Source organism: Ylistrum balloti, unplaced genomic scaffold (genome assembly GCF_031769215.1).
Source record: "Ylistrum balloti isolate Yb309-2 unplaced genomic scaffold, AGI_CSIRO_Ybal_v1 Utg370066, whole genome shotgun sequence".
NCBI classification, from domain to species: Eukaryota; Metazoa; Mollusca; class Bivalvia; order Pectinida; family Pectinidae; genus Ylistrum; species Ylistrum balloti.
This window is the reverse complement of record NW_026782111.1, coordinates 573,122-592,586: the sequence shown is the minus strand read 5'-3', so window position 1 is coordinate 592,586 and position 19,465 is coordinate 573,122. Positions and strand designations below refer to the sequence as shown.

Genomic DNA, 19,465 nt, shown 5'->3' with positions numbered 1-19,465 from the left:
GAATTATTCTCAAATGAAAAGAGTGCGACAACATTTAAGATATTTAAGTAGTATCCTTAAAGTTTTTTTTCGTTAAGAATGATAATATAGTTTACGCATCAATGTTTTTCTTAGTCTTCGATGTAGCAATAAAAGTACGTTAAAAGTTAAAATATTTTAAGTAAATTTTACCAACATATACATGAATGGTTTGAAATGCATGTTGCCAGATAAGTGGTTTCCAGCTGTTTACCGTTGATTTCTGGTTCACGATCAGGGAAAACTTCCTTGCTCGTCTTCCGTAAACCGTTTGCGAACCACATAATTGTATGTCGTCTCTTATACAGAAAGTGCCGTCGGTCCTAAGATTTGGAATGAACTTGTTCATTAAATTGCATGCATATAAAAATATGTTATTCAACAAATTTTCATAAATCAACTTGTTTGTCACAACAATTGATTTAACAGTTATTTATATTATTGAATGTTATTTCAAACTCAGAAAGTTTGTTTGTCGGTGAATGAACGCATGTGCTACTATAAAGCTGTCACTTCCGAATACAGCTAAAATGTATAAGTGGCAGGTGTATTTCAACAATTGCAGTGCCAGTGCCAAAAAAATGGATATATACAACATGTATACACCTATATCAAGAACTATGCATTACATATATTATTTATATCAAGATGTAAGAAGGCCAACTGGATGGAATGAAATAGATAATCATTTAACACCACACCCCATTACTTGTGAGATAATGATAACTTAGCTCTCGGAAAATATCAAGTTGCAAACACTTCAGCAAGCCAAATGTAACCTCCTGCCCCCTCCCTCCACACACACACCTTCATATTTAGATGATATATCTCCTACATCGATCTTAAGTTACTGTAAAAGGGAGGGGATGTCGAAGAAAGATTATATTAGTCTACAATATGACGGTATGGAACAATCTTGAAATTTCATTTACTTTTTGACATTTGTATCTTGTAGCAGGTCCCCGTCTTCTTCGTCCTTTGAAGTGATTAACTAACCCACCAGGCCTATGTAGTCGATGAATAATGTGTCGTATGTAGCTGCATTTTAATAGGTTGCTAAAAATAGAGCAATATGGCAGTAGGATGCACAGCGAAGCCACTAAAATAACATAATATATTCCTACTCGATTTTTAGTACGAGCAGGCAGGTAAGAACCGACTTGAATACATTTATGGTTATAATGGAAATGAACCGTCAGCAGTTCCTGCTTACAGTGAGTTTATTGGTTTCCGTGCATGCCATACCTGTGACACCACCTCCCTTCCACACACACAGACTAATTTCTTGTCCTGGGGGTCTTGTAATTTACCTTTCTTGCTGTGTAGGCAGTATGCATTTGATTAAGATCAACATATATTCGAGGGAAATGCTCCTTAATAAGTTATGTTTATACACTGCAAGTAATTCAGGGGACGGTGAACGTACATTTATCAGGAGTTGGACAGACGTGTATACAGTATGTGAAATGTTATACTGTACTGTTTAAAATAGCAGCGATCATAATGATTATATATATTATTCTTTTTATTTTACTTTAGTACAAAAGTTGCATTTCATATATACAACACCCGATTCCTGGTATTGAACCGACTGCGGTTATCAGTTTGCGTCCCTTTATTTTAGAAACTCTAATACATCCAGTCAACAAAGCAGTACTAGAAAGGTATACACACAACTCTCGTTTCTTAGGAGGCTATGATAGCTCAGTCAAGCTACAACATTGGACTTTAAAACCTCAGATGAAGATCCGGGGTCTGTGCATATGGTGTGATGATCCTTAAACAACTTGATGTGGATTGGCTTTCACAGTGCGATCCTGTCTTGTAGTGTACAATATGTACTTGTGCCCTAGGTCAGACACTTTACCCTGATTTCTCTGGGTGACTTGTGGTGTGCCTCCTGTACATAATTCCATGAGGTAGTGATTTGCTACTACAAGAAGACTCACCCATCTCAAAATTATTTTTTATGGGGCATCAGAAATTTGGCAAATAATCAGATGTAAAACTTTCAAACAAACAAAAACCTATAGCCTGCAATAAACATCGGCCTATAAATGTGTAGCCCTTGTAAAATGCTTGCTGCAATATACCACTTGACTAGAGAGAACATTTCTTCAGCACAATCAGTTGAGCATCGGGCTATATAGCTGGTAGTCCGAGGTCATGGGTTTGAAATCCTAACAGAGGCATTGGTTTGAATAATGACCTTTAAACATGAGTGTAATTATTTAAAAATCTCAATGCCTTGGAAGGCAAATTGAAAATAAAAGATGCAAAATCTTAAGTACATTTCACTGCACATTTTTGATCTTTCAATACCTCAAAAATGACTTGGTCAGGAATATTTTTCTTTCTATCATTTTTAGAAAAGAAAAAAAGTGAGAAAATGTGAAATTGGACATAAATACTACTAACATTAATTACAGAATACATTTATTTTGGAAAATTTGCATACAAGCTTATTAGATTGTTATTTATTTCTTTGGCGAGTAAACTTCATTTATTTTACAAAAATTGTAAAATGAGATGTTCCAACGGATATCAATCACTCTTGTTGGCCGATGTAGGTGGGGAGGTGACCCAACGCTTTTCACACCAATTTGGGAAATGGAGTCTTGGTATCTAGGTGAAAGGTGGGTGAAATACTACTGCCTACTCAACAACCCATATACAAAGTTGTATGTACAAATAGTTTTATGTGGGGTAAAGATAGATTTTTTTAAGAATTGAAAGTACTGAAGCTGCTGCATGATGTTGAGTATATATTTGATATGGAATAAAGTTGATATTTTTCTGAATTTTCAGATGTAACCAACCAATGCTGCTGAAAATGGAAAAACTCAAGTTACGTTTTCACAACTACTTGAAAAAAATCCTTATAGAGGAGCTTGATTTTTCAGAAGAGATAAAATTTCAAGTGTCTTCAGATATATTTGTGGACAATTTTGAGAAAATTTCTTTTTTATGGAAAGATCAGTTTTTGAAAAGTACTCACAGGGAAGATTTTCTTCAAATCCAAAGAACAGTTTTACAAGATGTAGTCGGTTGTACAGAGTTATCTACCCTACGAGATTTGGGACTTGTATTTCTGAAGCCACTTACGAATGCAGAGATACAGACTGAACCAGATAGTTGTGTTCATGTAGAAATCCAGACTGATCATGATCATGAAAGAGTTTGTAAGACAGACAGACTGGGACTTCAAAAGGAAATGAGAATTTGCCAAGATGTTTGTACACAAACAGACACACAGGATTTGGTTTCACCCCAGGTGGAGCAAGCTGTCGGTACATCTTCGATCATTCAAGATTCTGTGTCAGACTCATCGCTGGACACTGGTCAACCTGCAGTTAGTCCTCCAGACAAAACTACAGCACCTCCACCTGGTAAGTATCAGTGAGGTCTCAGAATGAATAAATGTGAAATTCACAGAATAATTTGATTGGTGAAAAATAAAATAAGATAAAAACAAAATAATGTAAATCACTTATGTTGCGTGTCAGATTTATTTTTGTATTAATATGCAAGGAAAGTAAATAGCAATTTCAAATCCCTTGCGACTTTTACAGAAATAATTCCTGACGACATCTATGCTAATTTGGTTACCAATATCGAAGTCCATATATCTAATGACTCATTATTTGTAAAAAAATTATAGTCATTTCTAGATCGCCGCTTGCAAAATCATGTATTGGGGAATGTGTCTATAGAGGTAAGTTTGTGAAATAAGCTATTCACAAAATCTTAAGTGATTGATAGTACAAGGCATTGATTTGTGATTGAAAAAATATGATAACCTGCATTCTACATGTTAGTCAGCTTTGCAAATAATTTGCATGTGTAACTTATTGAAAATGTATTGCTATATATAACACATGTAGAGTTTTAAAAGCATTCTGTCATTATTCAGGTAAACGATTAAGAAAATTGACGATTAACCTGGTATCAAAACAGATCAAAACAGAAAAAAAATGTGATTCAGACTACGAACCCCCAGAATTTGGGGAAACAACAGACGATAATTCAGATACCGGTGAGAATCAAGACGTGGTGGTCATCAAACCAACACCAGTGCTCTCCCCAGACGACGAGAAATTGTCAACATCTCTTCGACAGGAAGAGCTTACATGTCCACTGTGTCCATCCAAATTCCGAAGTCAACAAGGAGCTGAGAAACATTTGAGAGTGAAACATGATATTGGAAATGTTTACATATGTAAAATTTGTCAGGATATTTGCCCGTCCAATACAGCAATGCATGAGGTAATAGGATCTGTCAGATCAAATTAGTCTGTTAATTTATTTTCTTGTGTACCAAAGTAATACAGAATCGGAACACCCATTCTGCTGTAAAAGTAGTTTTGTCTCATAGTATCGTAATACCTGTTTTTCTGTAAAATTTGTCCAATCTCATAAAATATGCAGTAATTTGTAGAATTTGCCCTGCCTATCACAGTGATAAATGAGGTGATATGTAATCTTGATTAATGATCTATAAAGATTGCCTGGACATCACAATGATAGGAAATATTATCTTTAAGCTGTTGTGGGAAAGTCTTTATTAATTTATTCATTCATTGTTTTAAATTTTTGTAATTATGAACGAAAAAACTTACCTGATTTTAAGAAATCTTTCATTTTTTTTACAATTTTTTCTACTATGTTACCTCTGGCGAAAGGGGATTTTTCCAGACAGCTGTACAATATAAACAGTATAAAATACTGACTGATGATATTAGATGAATCACTTTCTGACTTATCCATGTTCTAAACTTTTTCTATTTCAGCACATGACTATAAAGCATGGGGTAGCAGACTTACCTGTCATCGATAAACGTAGGAAAAGAAAGAGAAAAAATTTGCCGCAGACCTTTAAAAAAGCCAAAGTTTCACCTATTCAGAAACCTGTATCAAAGCTAAAATCTAAGACTAATCGTAAAAAGAGACCAGGTAGGACTGTTGATAAACCAGACGTGATCAAACATAAATGTTCCCACTGTCCAAAACTTTTCAATGCAGTGAGCGCCATGCAACGCCACATGCGGGCAAACCATCAATTTGCGACGGTGCAGAAATGCAACCAGTGTTCCAAAACCTATCTGTCAACGCGAGCTTTACGGCGACACATCACCACTACGCATCAGTTCTCACGGCACCAGTGTGAATTATGTGGGAAGGAGTTCACAAGTAAGGAATCCCTTTATCATCACAAACGGGGACTGCACAGCGATAACAAACCCTACAAGTGTGAACAGTGTGGTGCGTCTTTTAATTTCAATCACAGTCTGCGACTGCATCAGTTAAAACACAGTGGAAAACGTCCACATAAGTGTACACTGTGTGATAAAAGCTATCTCACTTCAAATCATCTTAAAATGCATGTTGAAGGAGTCCATGGTAACAAGAAGAAATATTCCTGTAGTATTTGTGGTAAAGCGTTTTCCTACACGACCAGTCTGCGTGTTCACGAGATGTCCCACGGTAATATTCGTCCCTACAAGTGTAAGTCATGTGGGCTTGGCTTTATCAATAGTCATGCCCTGAAATACCACACGGAATCCAAACATGCTGCTGATGTCTGGTTTAGCTGCGATATTTGCGGCAAAGATTACAAAACAGAATTTCTAATGAAGACACATCGCCGCCGCCATACTGCGGATGGAACCCGGTTTATGTGCGACATATGTGGACATCTGTTTATGTACAAAAGTACGCTTGAGATCCACGCAGCTGTGCATAGTGAAGAAAAGGCATTTCAGTGTAGTACTTGTGGAAAATCATTTAAAACCTACGCAACATTATACTCACATCAGTATGTTCACAAGACAGAAATGCCATATGAATGTCCAGACTGCGGCAAGGCATTTAAAACAAAAGAGAGGTGTAAGGCTCACCAACGGCGCCACCTGGGACTCAAACCTTTCGACTGTGATCAATGTGGTCGTTGTTTTCCTGACAAGGGAGGGCTCACTAAACACAAGAAGACTGTACACTGCGTGGAGAAGAAACATGTTTGCACCTATTGTGGTAAAGCATGCTCAAGGGCAGATAACTTACGTGTGCACATGAAAGTACATGAAAAGAACACAACAAACCAAAGCAAAAATATTTCCGGGTCTGGACCTGGTTTGTCAACTCCTGTTGTGAGGAAAAGCCGAACACTTCCCAAGATTGATGTCAAACTGACGACGCCCTCTGTTGACCATCAGATGGAATCTGTTCCAGTCTACAGAGTGGAGAATGAACTTGACCGAATAACCTCAGAACATGGTTATGAACGCCTGATAGAGAATCTTATAGATAGAACTATGGATAAAACAGGCGATCCTAAACTACCCTTTACCCAGACCCGGCCAAATGTGGGCGGGTCTGCTCCTCCTCCAGCGTCCACGACCCCGGGGGGCGAGAGCCTTGTGAGCAACATTTCTCCCGTCCCTATATCTCCACCCCTCCCTCGAGTGTATGCTGACCCAGGTCATTCCTATGAGTCTGAGTCGGCTTCCCACATTGTGCCCCTTCCTTTAGCTATGACTTCTCAGGATGGGCCTGCAAGCCTTCAGCAGACTCCTCAAGGGATCGGCACACCACTGCCTCCTAACAGCACAACGCTGCCACCACCACCACCTGCGGCTCCTTACATGTATATGTGGCCTTACATGCATCATTCTAACCAGAATACCAGTCAGTCCCATGAAAGCAATTTTTACTGAGTTTGTGTAACTTAGCAAATGTGTTCCATATTTATTCTGCAGAAAGCCTAGAGGACCAATATGTCCAAGATCAGGGGATGGGCTTATTACAAATGCATGAGATGTGGAGCAGAATACTCCTTCTGAATTCTTATTAGTGAATACATTCTATATGATGCATGAAGTCCAGGAGGGTTTGGGGGCAAGGAGGGGAAGACAATTCTGTTGACATCTCTCATGGTTCAGGGCTGGGCTTATTACAGGAACAGCACAAGATTTAAAGATTTATGTTGCAATGCAATCCTTAATTCCTTTTTCTGAGTAAGTGCTGGCATATTCTGTATAAGAGTGGCAATTAGCCTGTGCCTGGTGATAAGCCAATGTCTGGTAATAAACCCATATCTGGTAATAAGCCCATATTTGGTAATAAGTCCATGTCTGACAATAAGCCCTTCATATTGGTGTTCAATGCATTTACGATTAAATACTAATTGTCCATTCCCATCGATATTTCACACAAATAGTTTCAGTAGAAATGCCACAATATTCTGTGATTTGCTGACACTATACCTGCTTCCCTGACAAGTAAATATTAGTCCCCTCGGCTTTATTCAGAATAAATTCAGAGCAGTGATATATTCCTTAAAATACTCCATACATTTTCAGAAACAGGGTAATTTCTAGTGCTCATATAGTAAATCCTTCTTATTTGTTGACTGAAGTGGCTAGTCAATGTGTAAAATGTATAGTGTATGTAATTCATTATACTGTACATGTACAGTAAAGGTTGTTTATTTTCAATAAAAAAATTTCATTGTCTTTCCAAAAGGTTGCATTAAAACAGATGTACTTTCAAAGAAATAAATACACAAACTACTTGAAAAATTGATTTTCAAGGAATCTATTTGCTTTTTTTTCAAAATTCATTTCATCCTTTCAAAATAACTTAAACAGAATCCCTGAAAAATAGCAATCTTTACTGAGACAGATTCTGTACACAAAGTACAAATATTACCACTAATTAAAACATTAAGTATTGTTCAAGGCATTTCAGATGTATTGGAACTTTGTAACCAGTGTAATAGTAGCTGGTGAATTTAATTTGCATCCTGGAGATGTTTCAGTTTACTTCTGCTTGATGTTTTAATGAGTTCAATCTACTTGAATAATAATTTTATTTAAATTTTTCTTGTAGTTTTGGTTTATTGATTGACTTTTCAGTCCCGCTAAATGTTGTTTTCTTTGTTATGGAGTTAATCCTGATTACTTTTTTAAAGATTTTGCATATCTAGGTGGGAAAAAAATCTGGATTGGAATTCTCTAAATTTGTGGTTGTTCAAAATAAATGTATCTGGATTTTCACAGTGAGAGAGGACAAAAATGTAGGAAAAGATTCGTAGATATTTCTTGTATTTATTTAATCAAACCACTCACTTAATTCTAAAACATCATATTCCAGAGAAATATATATGAAGTTGATTTTTTATTATTATTTTTTTTTTTCTAAATCAGGGTTTTTATTTAACTTTTTAAAATTTTTACATTTTGTAATTAATGATATTTCAGTATGATTTCAGTACTGTTGTTTTTAGTCTCTCTGATGAAACGCAATAATTTTTCTTTTAAAATTAAAAATGAAAATTAAAATCGTTTTGATACAAGTTGTTAATGATATTTACATATTTATCATAACCATTAAAGATCAAGATATGATTGTAATACTTTAGGGTGAAGTGATGACCCCTAATATGAATTGATAGAAATTGATCACTATTGATTTATTGACCAGAGATTATTTTCTACTTAATGTACATTTCTTCAATATCTAATACTAGATATGGTAGCATTAAGACTTGCCAAAAAAATTTTTAGTTGAATTTAATTTTTTTGTGATACTGTGAAATCAATAATTTTTGTGGAGATTTTATATTCATTCATTTAGTGGATACTCATGATCAATGAAATTATATGTCTGTGAACTGTTAAAATAAGCATAAGCAGATTTATTGAGACATTTTCATGCATGGATTCAAGTGTTCATGAAAAAGGTCTTTTAAAACAAAACAGAAATCCACAAAAATTGAGCCCCACAAAAATATTTGATTTTACAGTGTTGTAATTTATTTTGATAGATCAGGTTTATTGTTATACAAAGTATTAATACATTTAATTGCTAAAATTACAAGGTAAAGAAAAAAGCATTATCAACTTTTAACAACAAAATATCTAGTGTCAAATATTTATTTCATGTGTTTATCATGTATACAAGTGAAACTTGTAAAATTAAAAAAATAATATATCCACACAATTGTAATATTTAGAATGCTTTACATGAATTTTAGTTTATAAGAAAATAGTATAAATTTCTACGTGCTTGGCTTGGTTTTCTCCCTTGCAGAGGTTTTCCAAGAAAATTATGTGTGGGACATGAAAATACCTCTTATTAAACAATGTATACCACTTGTGTTTTTTGGAGTTTTTTTATCGGTTTTTTCTGATCCTGAAGAAATGCACTCCCAAAACCTTGGTTTATTAATTACAAATCTTCTGTTTGGAATTTTTTTTCAGTTCTTAATCATGGATAGATAAATGACAATACTTTCTGCAATTCTGTACATCAAAAGGAAATGAAAATGAATTGATTATACACTTTTTTTTTTGTAGAAAATATAAATTTAAGCTACTTTAAGACCTTCAAATAAATGCATCTTCCTTCCCTGACTGTTCACAGGGCAATGAACCCAGCAAACAAACATATTATGTACTTGTGTCCAAGGTGACAGGGTTTGTCAGCATGATGTAAATGTTTCTTCCATGGTTAAAATATTGTAGTTAACAAAGCTTGAAGCAAAGAGAATTGATATTCAACAGAAATTGGGAAATGCACAATGAGTTTCTCGAACAATTTTATTTTCAAGGAATCTATTTTTCATGATTTTATTCCGTCCTCAAAAATAGTGAAAATAGCCTTTACAAGACATTTACAGGTTCAAGTTTGACACAATATTTCTGTGTTGACTATCAACTGATCAGTATGATTGGAATAAAATTGATTGTATAGTCTATCATCCAGTACAGTAAAATTTGAATCGGGAAACAGACTAGGAAGCAGAGAGAACAGCTTAAGCTCATGGTTAGCTCAAAATAATGCAAAATGTGGTTTCAAGGTGGTATGTTGTGTCATTTCTATCCTTGCAGAGATTTCAGAATATATAAAAACTAAGGAATGATAAGGATATTTTGTAAATTCTTGACAATATTTTTTTGACTCTCAAAAGGAATTTTAGACTTTTTGGTTTGAAGGGACATGGCCAGATTTATACACCTTTTGACTCTCTTAACTTAAATTGATTTCTGACTTTGCCAAATTTGAAGGATCAGTTGAATACCTTGTATAATTCTCTCCAAGTCGGGTTTCCAGAAGACAGTCACCATAACTTGTACATTATTACTTTAAAATCATATTTTCATGAGGCTCAAATTCAGCACTTTACTAAAAATATACATTTCTGTTGGCACTTGATTTTGTAGATAATTCTTCCCATCAAATCAGTTAGTCTTATAGCCAATGTCAAATTTTATTGTTAAATAATATGTGGACATATAAATTCATGGATTCAGAGTACTAACCGATTCAACGAAAATAAGTCACCAACAAAAATGAATTATTTTACAGCATATTATGACGTTAAATGAGACACAACTAAGGGAAATACATTGTGATGTTTTATTCTGTCATACTGAATGCAACCTTTCAAACCTACTGATAACTGTACATGAATGAATAAAATTTCTATTCTTTAAATTTTATCCCGCATAAATGTATACAAACACATATCTTAATTATGATGAAGTGAATTTGACCATATTTGGAATGTTACGATGAAACTTTGAACTTACTGGTATTTGATTGTATTGTAACATAACTAGATCTATAAACAATGGTTTTATGATATAATATACATGTACACATAATCTAGCTTTTTCTACAATTTCAATTACAACCCATTATATCTCCCAGTGGCTGGTGTGTTGTCTTTACAGGCCATATAACAGTGCACAGTGATTTGATCAAAAGACTGAAAGCTGTATTAGTAATGAACATATACACAATAGAAAACAAATTAAATATTAAATGATTCCATAAATTAAATGATCATCTTCATAAAGAAAACAAAATGATATCACATGCTCTCTCAGCCAAAGTCCCACAAAAAACTCTTTAAATTCAAATACTCATGAAAAGAAAGACTTGCAAGGTGGCAGGTATCATTCTGATGATTGTGAAAATACTGTTTTACATGGCAACAGATTTGTACTTCATCTATACAAACTATCTGTAGGCCATTATATAACAGAGGTAACAAGTCTTTGTGATCTTATTGCCACACTCTACATACTTTATTTCCACATATATTCTTCATAAAGAACCCAGATACATGTACATAAGATTCTCACATACACTCCCCATACAGTTCCCAAATACATTCCCGATACAGTTCCCAAATACATTCCCCATACAGTTCCCAAATACATTCCCGATACAGTTCCCAAATACACTCCCGATACAGTTCCCAAATACATTCCCCATACAGTTCCCACATACATTCCCCATACACTTCCAACTTTCAGTCATCATACAGATTGCACATACATTGTACAGTTCCCAAATACATTCCCGATACATCTGACAGTTCCCACACACTATCCATAGTTCCCACATACATTCATCTGACAGTTCCTGCATACATTCCTCATACCATTCCCACATACATTCGTCATACAGTTCCCACATACATTCGTCATACAGTCCCCACATACGTTCCTCATAAAGTTCCCACATACATTCTCCATAGTTCCCACATACATTTGTCATACAGTTCCCACATACGTTCCTCATAAAGTTCAGACATACATTCTCCAAAGTTCCCACATACATTCGTCATACAGTTCTCACATACGTTCCTCATAAAGTTCCCACATACATTCGTCATACAGTTCCCACATACATTCGTCATACAGTCCCTACATACGTTCCTCATAAAGTTCCCACATACATTCGTCATACAGTTCCCACATACGTTCCTCATAAAGTTCCGACACACATTCTCCAAAGTTCCCACATACATTCATCATACAGTATCCTCATACATCCATCATACAATTCCCACACACATCCTACAATGTATATAAAATTCCCATACACTTCATATTAATTCCTCAAAAAATTTGTTTCCCACATATCTTTCCCATGGTTTCCACAGACATGCCACATCTAAATTTTGGGAAATGATGGAAAACACAAGAACACAGATCTAATAGCAAATGGTAGCAAGTTCTGAACAAATAGTTATCATAATCAGTGGTTTTACACAATGATAAAATAGTTCAAGAAGTAAATCAGACTGGTTTATAATTATCAACACAACGATTCATCTTGTACAATCTGTATACCTCAGCGAATATACGATCCCTTGGTTATTTGTCTGATGAATGCGATGGGATATAGTCACCCAAGAGTCACACACATATTCTCAAACAACTTGTAATAAATTCACAAATTTCTCACTATTTCAAATTGTTGGAGATAAGTTCATGGCAAGTAAACAGGAATGTTGAAGTTTATTAATTCCAAAAGTTAAAAAAAATTAAGAAGTTGTGTGAAGTTCTTTTTATAATTAAACTGGAGACAAGTCATTATGCATATAAATACATTATTTACATAACAAGTCATGTTCAGTAATAAACCCACTCATCTCTTTTGTTTTATCATAGAATTATCTATACTGTTTCTTTGTCCGGTAATAAGCCCAGTCCCTTACTTTGAGTTAGAGGTTATGTGTTGACCATTGGGCTTATTGCAAGACAGAAATAGCAAGTATTAAACAACCACCTCCCCAATGATTCTCTTGCCAAAAAAAAAATCAAATTAATAAGTCATCACATATTTAACAAAGGAATTAAAATTGATCTTGTAACGGCTGACAGTTCGGACGGTTAATCTCTGTCAGTGGGACTCTTCCAGTTTCATGGAATTCTCCATGTTGAGTAGCTATATACAAATGTCTATATACAACAACCTCTCTCACTGTCTTCTACAACACACAGTCATCAATCAGCCATGTTGTTTACACTTTTGACATATTTCTTGCATCTATGATCAACTAATCACCCTTCTTGTACTATTTACAATTCTTATGTACACATTTTAAATTAAAATAATTTAATTTTTTATTTCATTTTTTTCTTTAGAAAATTGTGATATATTTTGTATTTCTGAAAATAAAGCACCATTATTTACAACAAACAGACAAAACACTACTACAAAAACTGACAAACATTTTTCAACAACTATCACTTTGGTATGATATCTGAGATGTTATTGAATCAAAATAAACAAGTTACCATATTTATCAACCAATAAGCCCATGTCTGCTAATAAGCCCACCCCGAATTTATCGTAGTTTTAGTAGATGTCTGTATCATTGTCCTGTTATAAGCCCACCTTTGTACTTATGTCAGCATTGATTAGACAGTTTCTGGGCTCATTGAATGATAAATAAGGTATACACGGCCAAAATCAATGGAGATGGTTATATTGGAACAAACTGATTGCACATATTCTTGTGATTTTGAGACAATGCTTCAAAAGACCTATCCATCTATCATTAACCCCTACCGAAATTTTACACAGACGTTTTGTCCTTGATTAACCTGTATTGACAAGGTTAACAAATCTCATCTACACCTCAATGGCAGAATGTTATCATTTAATCTATTTTTATGTTTCAGAATAACTAACAAAATATACGAGGAGACTGAAGACCTATTACTGAAACAACCAATTTAGACTGAGTACTGTAAATCACTTATATTTCATGTCGCATTTATTTTGTATTAATCTGTTAATCTGAGTAAATTGTGAATTCAAATCCCTCAATATTATTTGTACGAAAATAACTCCGAATGGCATCCATTTTAACTCGGTTACCGATTTCAAAGTCTTGCAGAGTCCTTGTCCCTAATACCTCAACATACCAAATTTTAAAAACATTTCTAGATCATCATTCGTAAAAAATGTATTTGTGAATATGTCTAAAGGTAAGTCTGCAAAATTAAATATTCGCGAAATCTAAGTGATTTTCAGTAGTCTATTTTTACACTTGTCATGTTTATAGATTTATGCCTTGTTCAAATTTCTTAGAAATAGAGAAATGCAAAAAAAATTCTCAAATATAATTTACCATAAATTGTAAGTATTGTTTGTGATCAGTACATAAACAGGAAAACATCAACATACAAACATTCACATCACCAATCAAACAGCTGTCCAGACAATGGCAAGTGACATCATTTGATTGCACATCATGTCAATATCTGCAGTCATATTAAGCTATCTGGTACCTGTGTCTTGTCATAAAGACTATACAAAAACCTGTCTGTTGTCTAAAAGTTTATTTTGAATGAAAGGACATCTTCAACAATGTGTATGTACTAATATAAATGTTGATATTTTGAACATATCAAAAATATTATCCTAGACAATACACAAAATGTTCATATTTTGGGTATTTCATTAAATATTCATGTTTCTTACACCTCCTTAAATGTTGATATTTTGAATAGTTTGGAATAGACCACAAATCATGAAATTTTTAAACATATCACAAAATGTTGATATTTGCGACATATCACATATGTTGATATTTGCGGCATATAGTTGATGAAGTCAGACAGTTTCTTCGTCAGTAATCACTGGTATTTATATAAATTAATCCTGCTTCAGATCAAGTATTACAAGTAAACCTAGGACCTCAAAAATCAGAAATAAATTTACACAGGCACGTTATCTATGTAAGGGTATAGTTTTCTCGAGCACTACATAACCAAAACCGTATACTTTATATTTTTAATTTAGGGGATAAAAAAAAATCAGTTGACTGGTAGCAAATCACATGTAGGCCTGTATTGATAAAACTCATGCTCAAAGTCCGTATTGAAACTCAATATTTTGTATCCAAAATTCATTTTGCACTCAAAACCAAGAATATTTTTTTTCCAAAACTCAAAGTTCTGTACATAGAGAACTTGATAATTTGTGTTCAAACTCATGGTTCTGCACTAAAACATGATATTCTGTATTTAATTTCAACATTCTAATCTTAAAACTCAAAAGTCATATACTCAAAATTCATAGTCCAGTACTCAAATCCATTATTTTGTACTCAAAGTTCTTGGCTCTATGCACACCTTATATCATAACTGTACAAATTTGTAGCCAAGTACAAATACGATCAATCATTACATGAATTAGATTCAGAACAGCAAAGTGACGAGAAAAAAACACTTGAGAAAAATTAAGTTTTCAGCTCTGTTTTAAAACTACAGGCCTGTTTCTTTCACACTCAACATATATTCACATTTTCAAGTAAAAAACCTCCAGATCAAGAACTAACACATTGATTCGATAATTTCCTATCATACACATGTGTCTGAATGTGTCTGGAAGGAATGTTTCTTAAATCTGTTTTTGTCTCCCTTGCCGCTGTGTTCAACACTCTGTTTTCGATGATGACCTGCAAATTTAAAGGATAATAATAGTGAAAATAACAAACAGGCAACTCTGATCAGGTCCCCAATAATTCAAATTACTGTTGAACATGTTTGATAAAATCAAGAAAATAGAAAAAAAAAAACAACAATACTAAGGTACTGCTTATGATGAAAGTACATCACAGTTAATTACACTTAAATAGTGCTTGAATTTTAGGTTGAAACAGTTAGACATGCTGAGCTTGTGACAAAAAAGCCAAGTACAGATCAGGATTGAGGCTTGACTGCTGAATCTTTGCAGGAGTGAGCAATATCTGTCCCATACTAACTGGCAATATACTGTTAAGTTTCAAAATTACCTCATGCCTAAATGCTGAGGTACATATTTCAAGAAAAGTTATTATATACAATACAAGGTAAATTCTTACTCCAGGTAGCAAATCAAGACACTGCCTTATAAGCTTAAACATTTCCAACAGATGTGTTTATTTATTGTTAAATTTTTCTGTGCTGCATGTACCATTTCAAGTTTAGGTACAAGTGGTCTGTGTTCTGTTTATATGGTATGGGGAAATAACTGGAAAGTTTGGTCTTACCCAGTGTGACCAGCGCACTAGCAATAGCTACCCCAGAACTCCCGCTAGGGGTCCAGTCCTCATCACCAGTAGGGAGTTGGACTATAAGAGTGAGCACTGCTGCCTTCTGGGTAATTAAAGGCTCCAGTGCCACCTGACTAGGTTTATTATTTATCTGAGGAGAAGATAAACACACGTAAATGGCGATCATTAAAATTAGGCCAAGTAAGTCAAATATGAATTACAATCCATGAAGTAAAACTGATAATATTCGTTTTTTATTTATCAAACACGAAATTTGAAGTCATGAAGTTCATAATACTTAAACCTTTCATTTAATGTATTAAAACATTGCAAAAATTCAACTTTTACTGTGTTTTATCGTCTTTACGGCCGTCAACATTTTATTAATACTGTGGAATATCCTACCTTTTTACGCTTTCTCAGCTCCAAATTAAGATCTTTCTTTTCTGCAATGTAATTATCAACTTTTCGTTCGATCTCCAAGGTAACTGAAGAAAATGGTCTACTGGCCATTTCCTCCATCTCGACAATCATCCGCTGTAAAATCAAAACATCACCATCATAAAATGTATCGACTTCTAAGTAACAAACTGGATCAACTCTACATACATTCATTGAAATTTTCTTCTCAGCCACTTACAACAATATAACAATCTGTCTGGAGAGTTTTACACAAATATGTGTGTACAGTAAATGTATCAACTTCTTAGTAACAAACTGGATCAACTCTACATACATTCATTGAAATTTTCTTCTCAGCCACTTACAACAATATAACAATCTGTCTGGAGAGTTTTACACAAATATGTGTGTACAGTAAATGTATCAACTTCTTAGTAGCAAACTGGATCAACTCTACATACATTCATTGAAATTTTCTTCTCAGCCACTTACAACAATATAACAATCTGTCTGGAGAGTTTTACACAAATATGTGTGTACAGTAAATGTATCAACTTCTAAGTAACAAACTGGATCAACTCTACATACATTCATTGAAATTTTCTTCTCAGCCACTTACAACAACATAACAATCTGTCTGGAGAGTTTTACACAAATATGTGTGTACAGTAAATGTTAGTTTTCAGGTGTAATATTTTTGGCATTTTTAGACGATGGAATTCATCTGCAAAAATTCTTTGAAAATGAAATTCTTGATAAAAAACGTGAACCCCACATCCCTTTTGTGTGAAACTTTTGGATAAAAAGTGGAAAAATTTGACCTATTAAAAAAAGCAATCATTACAGTATTTGAATTTATTCATTACAGAAGTTTTTTATCAGATGTAAAGTTTCTATCTAGAAATGGCGAGAGCAAAGTATGAATCGAAAAGGGTGGTGAAGTAACTATCATCCTAGCCACTGATTATCTACAATAACATATAGTAGATAATATTTGTAGGGATTTTATTTTGCTATATTCAAAGTTAATAAAGATATTGCAAAATTGATTATCCACCAAACATTTCTACAGTGAATGAAAAATTAAAAAACTAGAAAATGTCTGTAAGACATGAATATGCCCCCCCCCCCCCCCCCCCCCCCCCCGATGTGAAATAATAGCGAAAGGTCCGAATGAAGTTGTTAGGTAGTATATACTGATTTGGGACGCGACGCTACCGGACGGGACGGAACGGGACGGAACGGGACGCGACGGGACAGGACGGGACAGGACGGGACAGACGGACATGGGCAACACTATATGACCCCGGCCATAAATGGCGGGGGCATAAAAATCTGTTATGCATGTATACCAGTTCGCATACTTACAAAAAATTTAACATGTGTAAACTAGATAAAACCAAGAAAACCATGAAATATTAGCACTGTCAGATAATTACCTGTCTGCGTCTGTAGTTGTCATATTTGTGTTTGATCTTATACAGTACTGCTGCTATGATGAGCAGAGACAGGAAACAACTGAAATAAAAAAAGTATAACACTGGTTAGCCATAGATGTAGGAAGAGATATACATAATGGATCAGATTTTTCTAGCAACTGTAAGATAACAAATTTTTGTGGGCATTTTATTTTCAATGATTTTGAGGGCAATTTTCATCCACAATCTGATAAGTCCATGAAAAGATTAAGAATTAAATTTGATAGAAATGTTACCTTTAGTGTTAGTGATTTTGTGAGCACTATTTATTTGCGAAATCAAAAAGTCAACCCGAGCCCAAAATTTGAATCCCACAAAAACACCTGACTTTACATGTACAGCACCTATTTTTTAAACATGTTCAATTCTTCTATTGATGAAAAGTTTATTGATCATGTGCAGTACATTTTATAATCTTATACTCAATTACATGAGCATAAGATTTCTATTCACAAAGTTATGAAATTTATGAGAATATGTTAAGTGGAAAACGCTGGCCTCATTTAAAACATGCACATTTGACAAGAAAGAGTTTACTATGGAGAAAACTTTCTGACATCATTTTATGCTTTTCCTTCGCTTGTTTTTTTAGATTTATGATATTAACACATAACAGGATGGAATACTCATAACATTGAAAAATGACATAGACTTTGCGTAAACTAATTACAGAGAAACACAAATGCATAAGCACATTTATCTACAGATGGGACATACCTCCAGATCATAACAATTTATCAAATGTTAGCTAAATTATGTTTTAACTACATAAACTTAGTATCTACTATGAGAAAGACAGCATATGGAAAGAGGAAGAAAGTAAATTAGACATACTAAAGTAAAGATAAGAGACAGCTATGTAATCTGGATACACTTTCAGAATATAATTATGCTTTCAAAAATGAAACAAATTTGGCAACTGACTACAGCAAAATAACTATTTTATTCAGAAAAAAAATTCTCAGAGGAAATTTTAACAGTGATAGAGCATTTTATGAAACATGATTTTTTTCTAAAAGGAAATTCTAATGATTATTTTATGAATTCAAAAAATGAAATTTAAAGTGACAATTAAAACAATTATCCTGTAAATTTAAAGCAACTATTTATTCTCGAAGAAGAAATTTTCTTCAAGATGGTATTCTTAAGATTTCATTTTGAAAATCTAATAATTTTTCCTTATGAATCTAACATTATGGAAACATGAAATTTACACACTTGATCAAATATATCCTTGTTTCATATGATAATAAATTTGCAACAAAATTAATTTCAGTGTTTAAATACAGTTGGAACACATTCATTATTTCAAAATGCATATATGAAATTACTTGAATATATATATATCTACAAAACTGATAGATACCAACCTAGAAAAAAGGGTAAAAAACATAACCAGATTCAGAGACATGGATCTGACAAATGAAATCTGAAAGAAGAACCAATGTGTCATGCATTCTGATTATCAAAGAAAAACAAACCAAAACACCTGTATTCCAATTTGACGTCACTGGAACTCCATGCATGCTGGTGACATTTTTTTTAGATGGATCAATATAGATGATTTTTCCTGCCATTTTTGGGGTCAGTTACTTTGCATTACAAATCCTACTAAACTGATCAAGATATGTTAATTAAGAAAAGAGTTATTTTTTATGTACATTGTCTGCACACGCCCACTATACCCCCGGGTACAGTGACTAGTGCACAACTGTGTAAGAGG

The 19,465-nt window shown here is 33.9% G+C and overlaps 2 protein-coding genes across 2 annotated transcripts in view; one reads left to right on the top strand and one right to left on the bottom strand.

Moving 5' to 3' along the window:
* Positions 1-1,086: 1,086 nt before the first annotated feature.
* LOC132549567 (zinc finger protein 271-like) lies at positions 1,087-8,316 on the top strand. The gene is made up of 4 exons (XM_060213506.1): positions 1,087-1,166; positions 2,827-3,407; positions 3,932-4,284; positions 4,809-8,316. Exons 2-4 carry the CDS (start codon positions 2,840-2,842, stop codon positions 6,729-6,731), a joined length of 2,844 nt encoding a protein of 947 aa, XP_060069489.1. The 5' UTR covers positions 1,087-1,166; positions 2,827-2,839; the 3' UTR covers positions 6,732-8,316.
* Positions 8,317-10,448: 2,132 nt separating this feature from the next.
* The window catches only part of LOC132549563 (attractin-like protein 1), a 40,782-nt gene continuing 31,765 nt past the window's right edge, over positions 10,449-19,465 (bottom strand). Inside the window, exons 25-28 of the mRNA XM_060213501.1 lie at positions 17,704-17,782; positions 16,268-16,399; positions 15,860-16,013; positions 10,449-15,286 (exon numbers count right to left, since the gene is read on the bottom strand). Coding sequence (XP_060069484.1) covers positions 15,189-15,286; positions 15,860-16,013; positions 16,268-16,399; positions 17,704-17,782 — 463 coding nt within the window. The 3' untranslated portion in view covers positions 10,449-15,188. The remainder of the gene's footprint in view (positions 15,287-15,859; positions 16,014-16,267; positions 16,400-17,703; positions 17,783-19,465) is intronic.

Bases quoted from the DNA above. Each gene is read 5' to 3' on its own strand.
- LOC132549567 (XM_060213506.1), top strand. From the start codon at position 2,840: ATGCTGCTGAAAATGGAAAAACTCAAGTTACGTTTTCACAACTACTTG. The intron at 3,408-3,931 runs GTAAGTATCAGT...GTCATTATTCAG, and splicing joins AACTACAGCACCTCCACCTG to GTAAACGATTAAGAAAATTG. The intron at 4,285-4,808 runs GTAATAGGATCT...TTTCTATTTCAG, and splicing joins CCAATACAGCAATGCATGAG to CACATGACTATAAAGCATGG.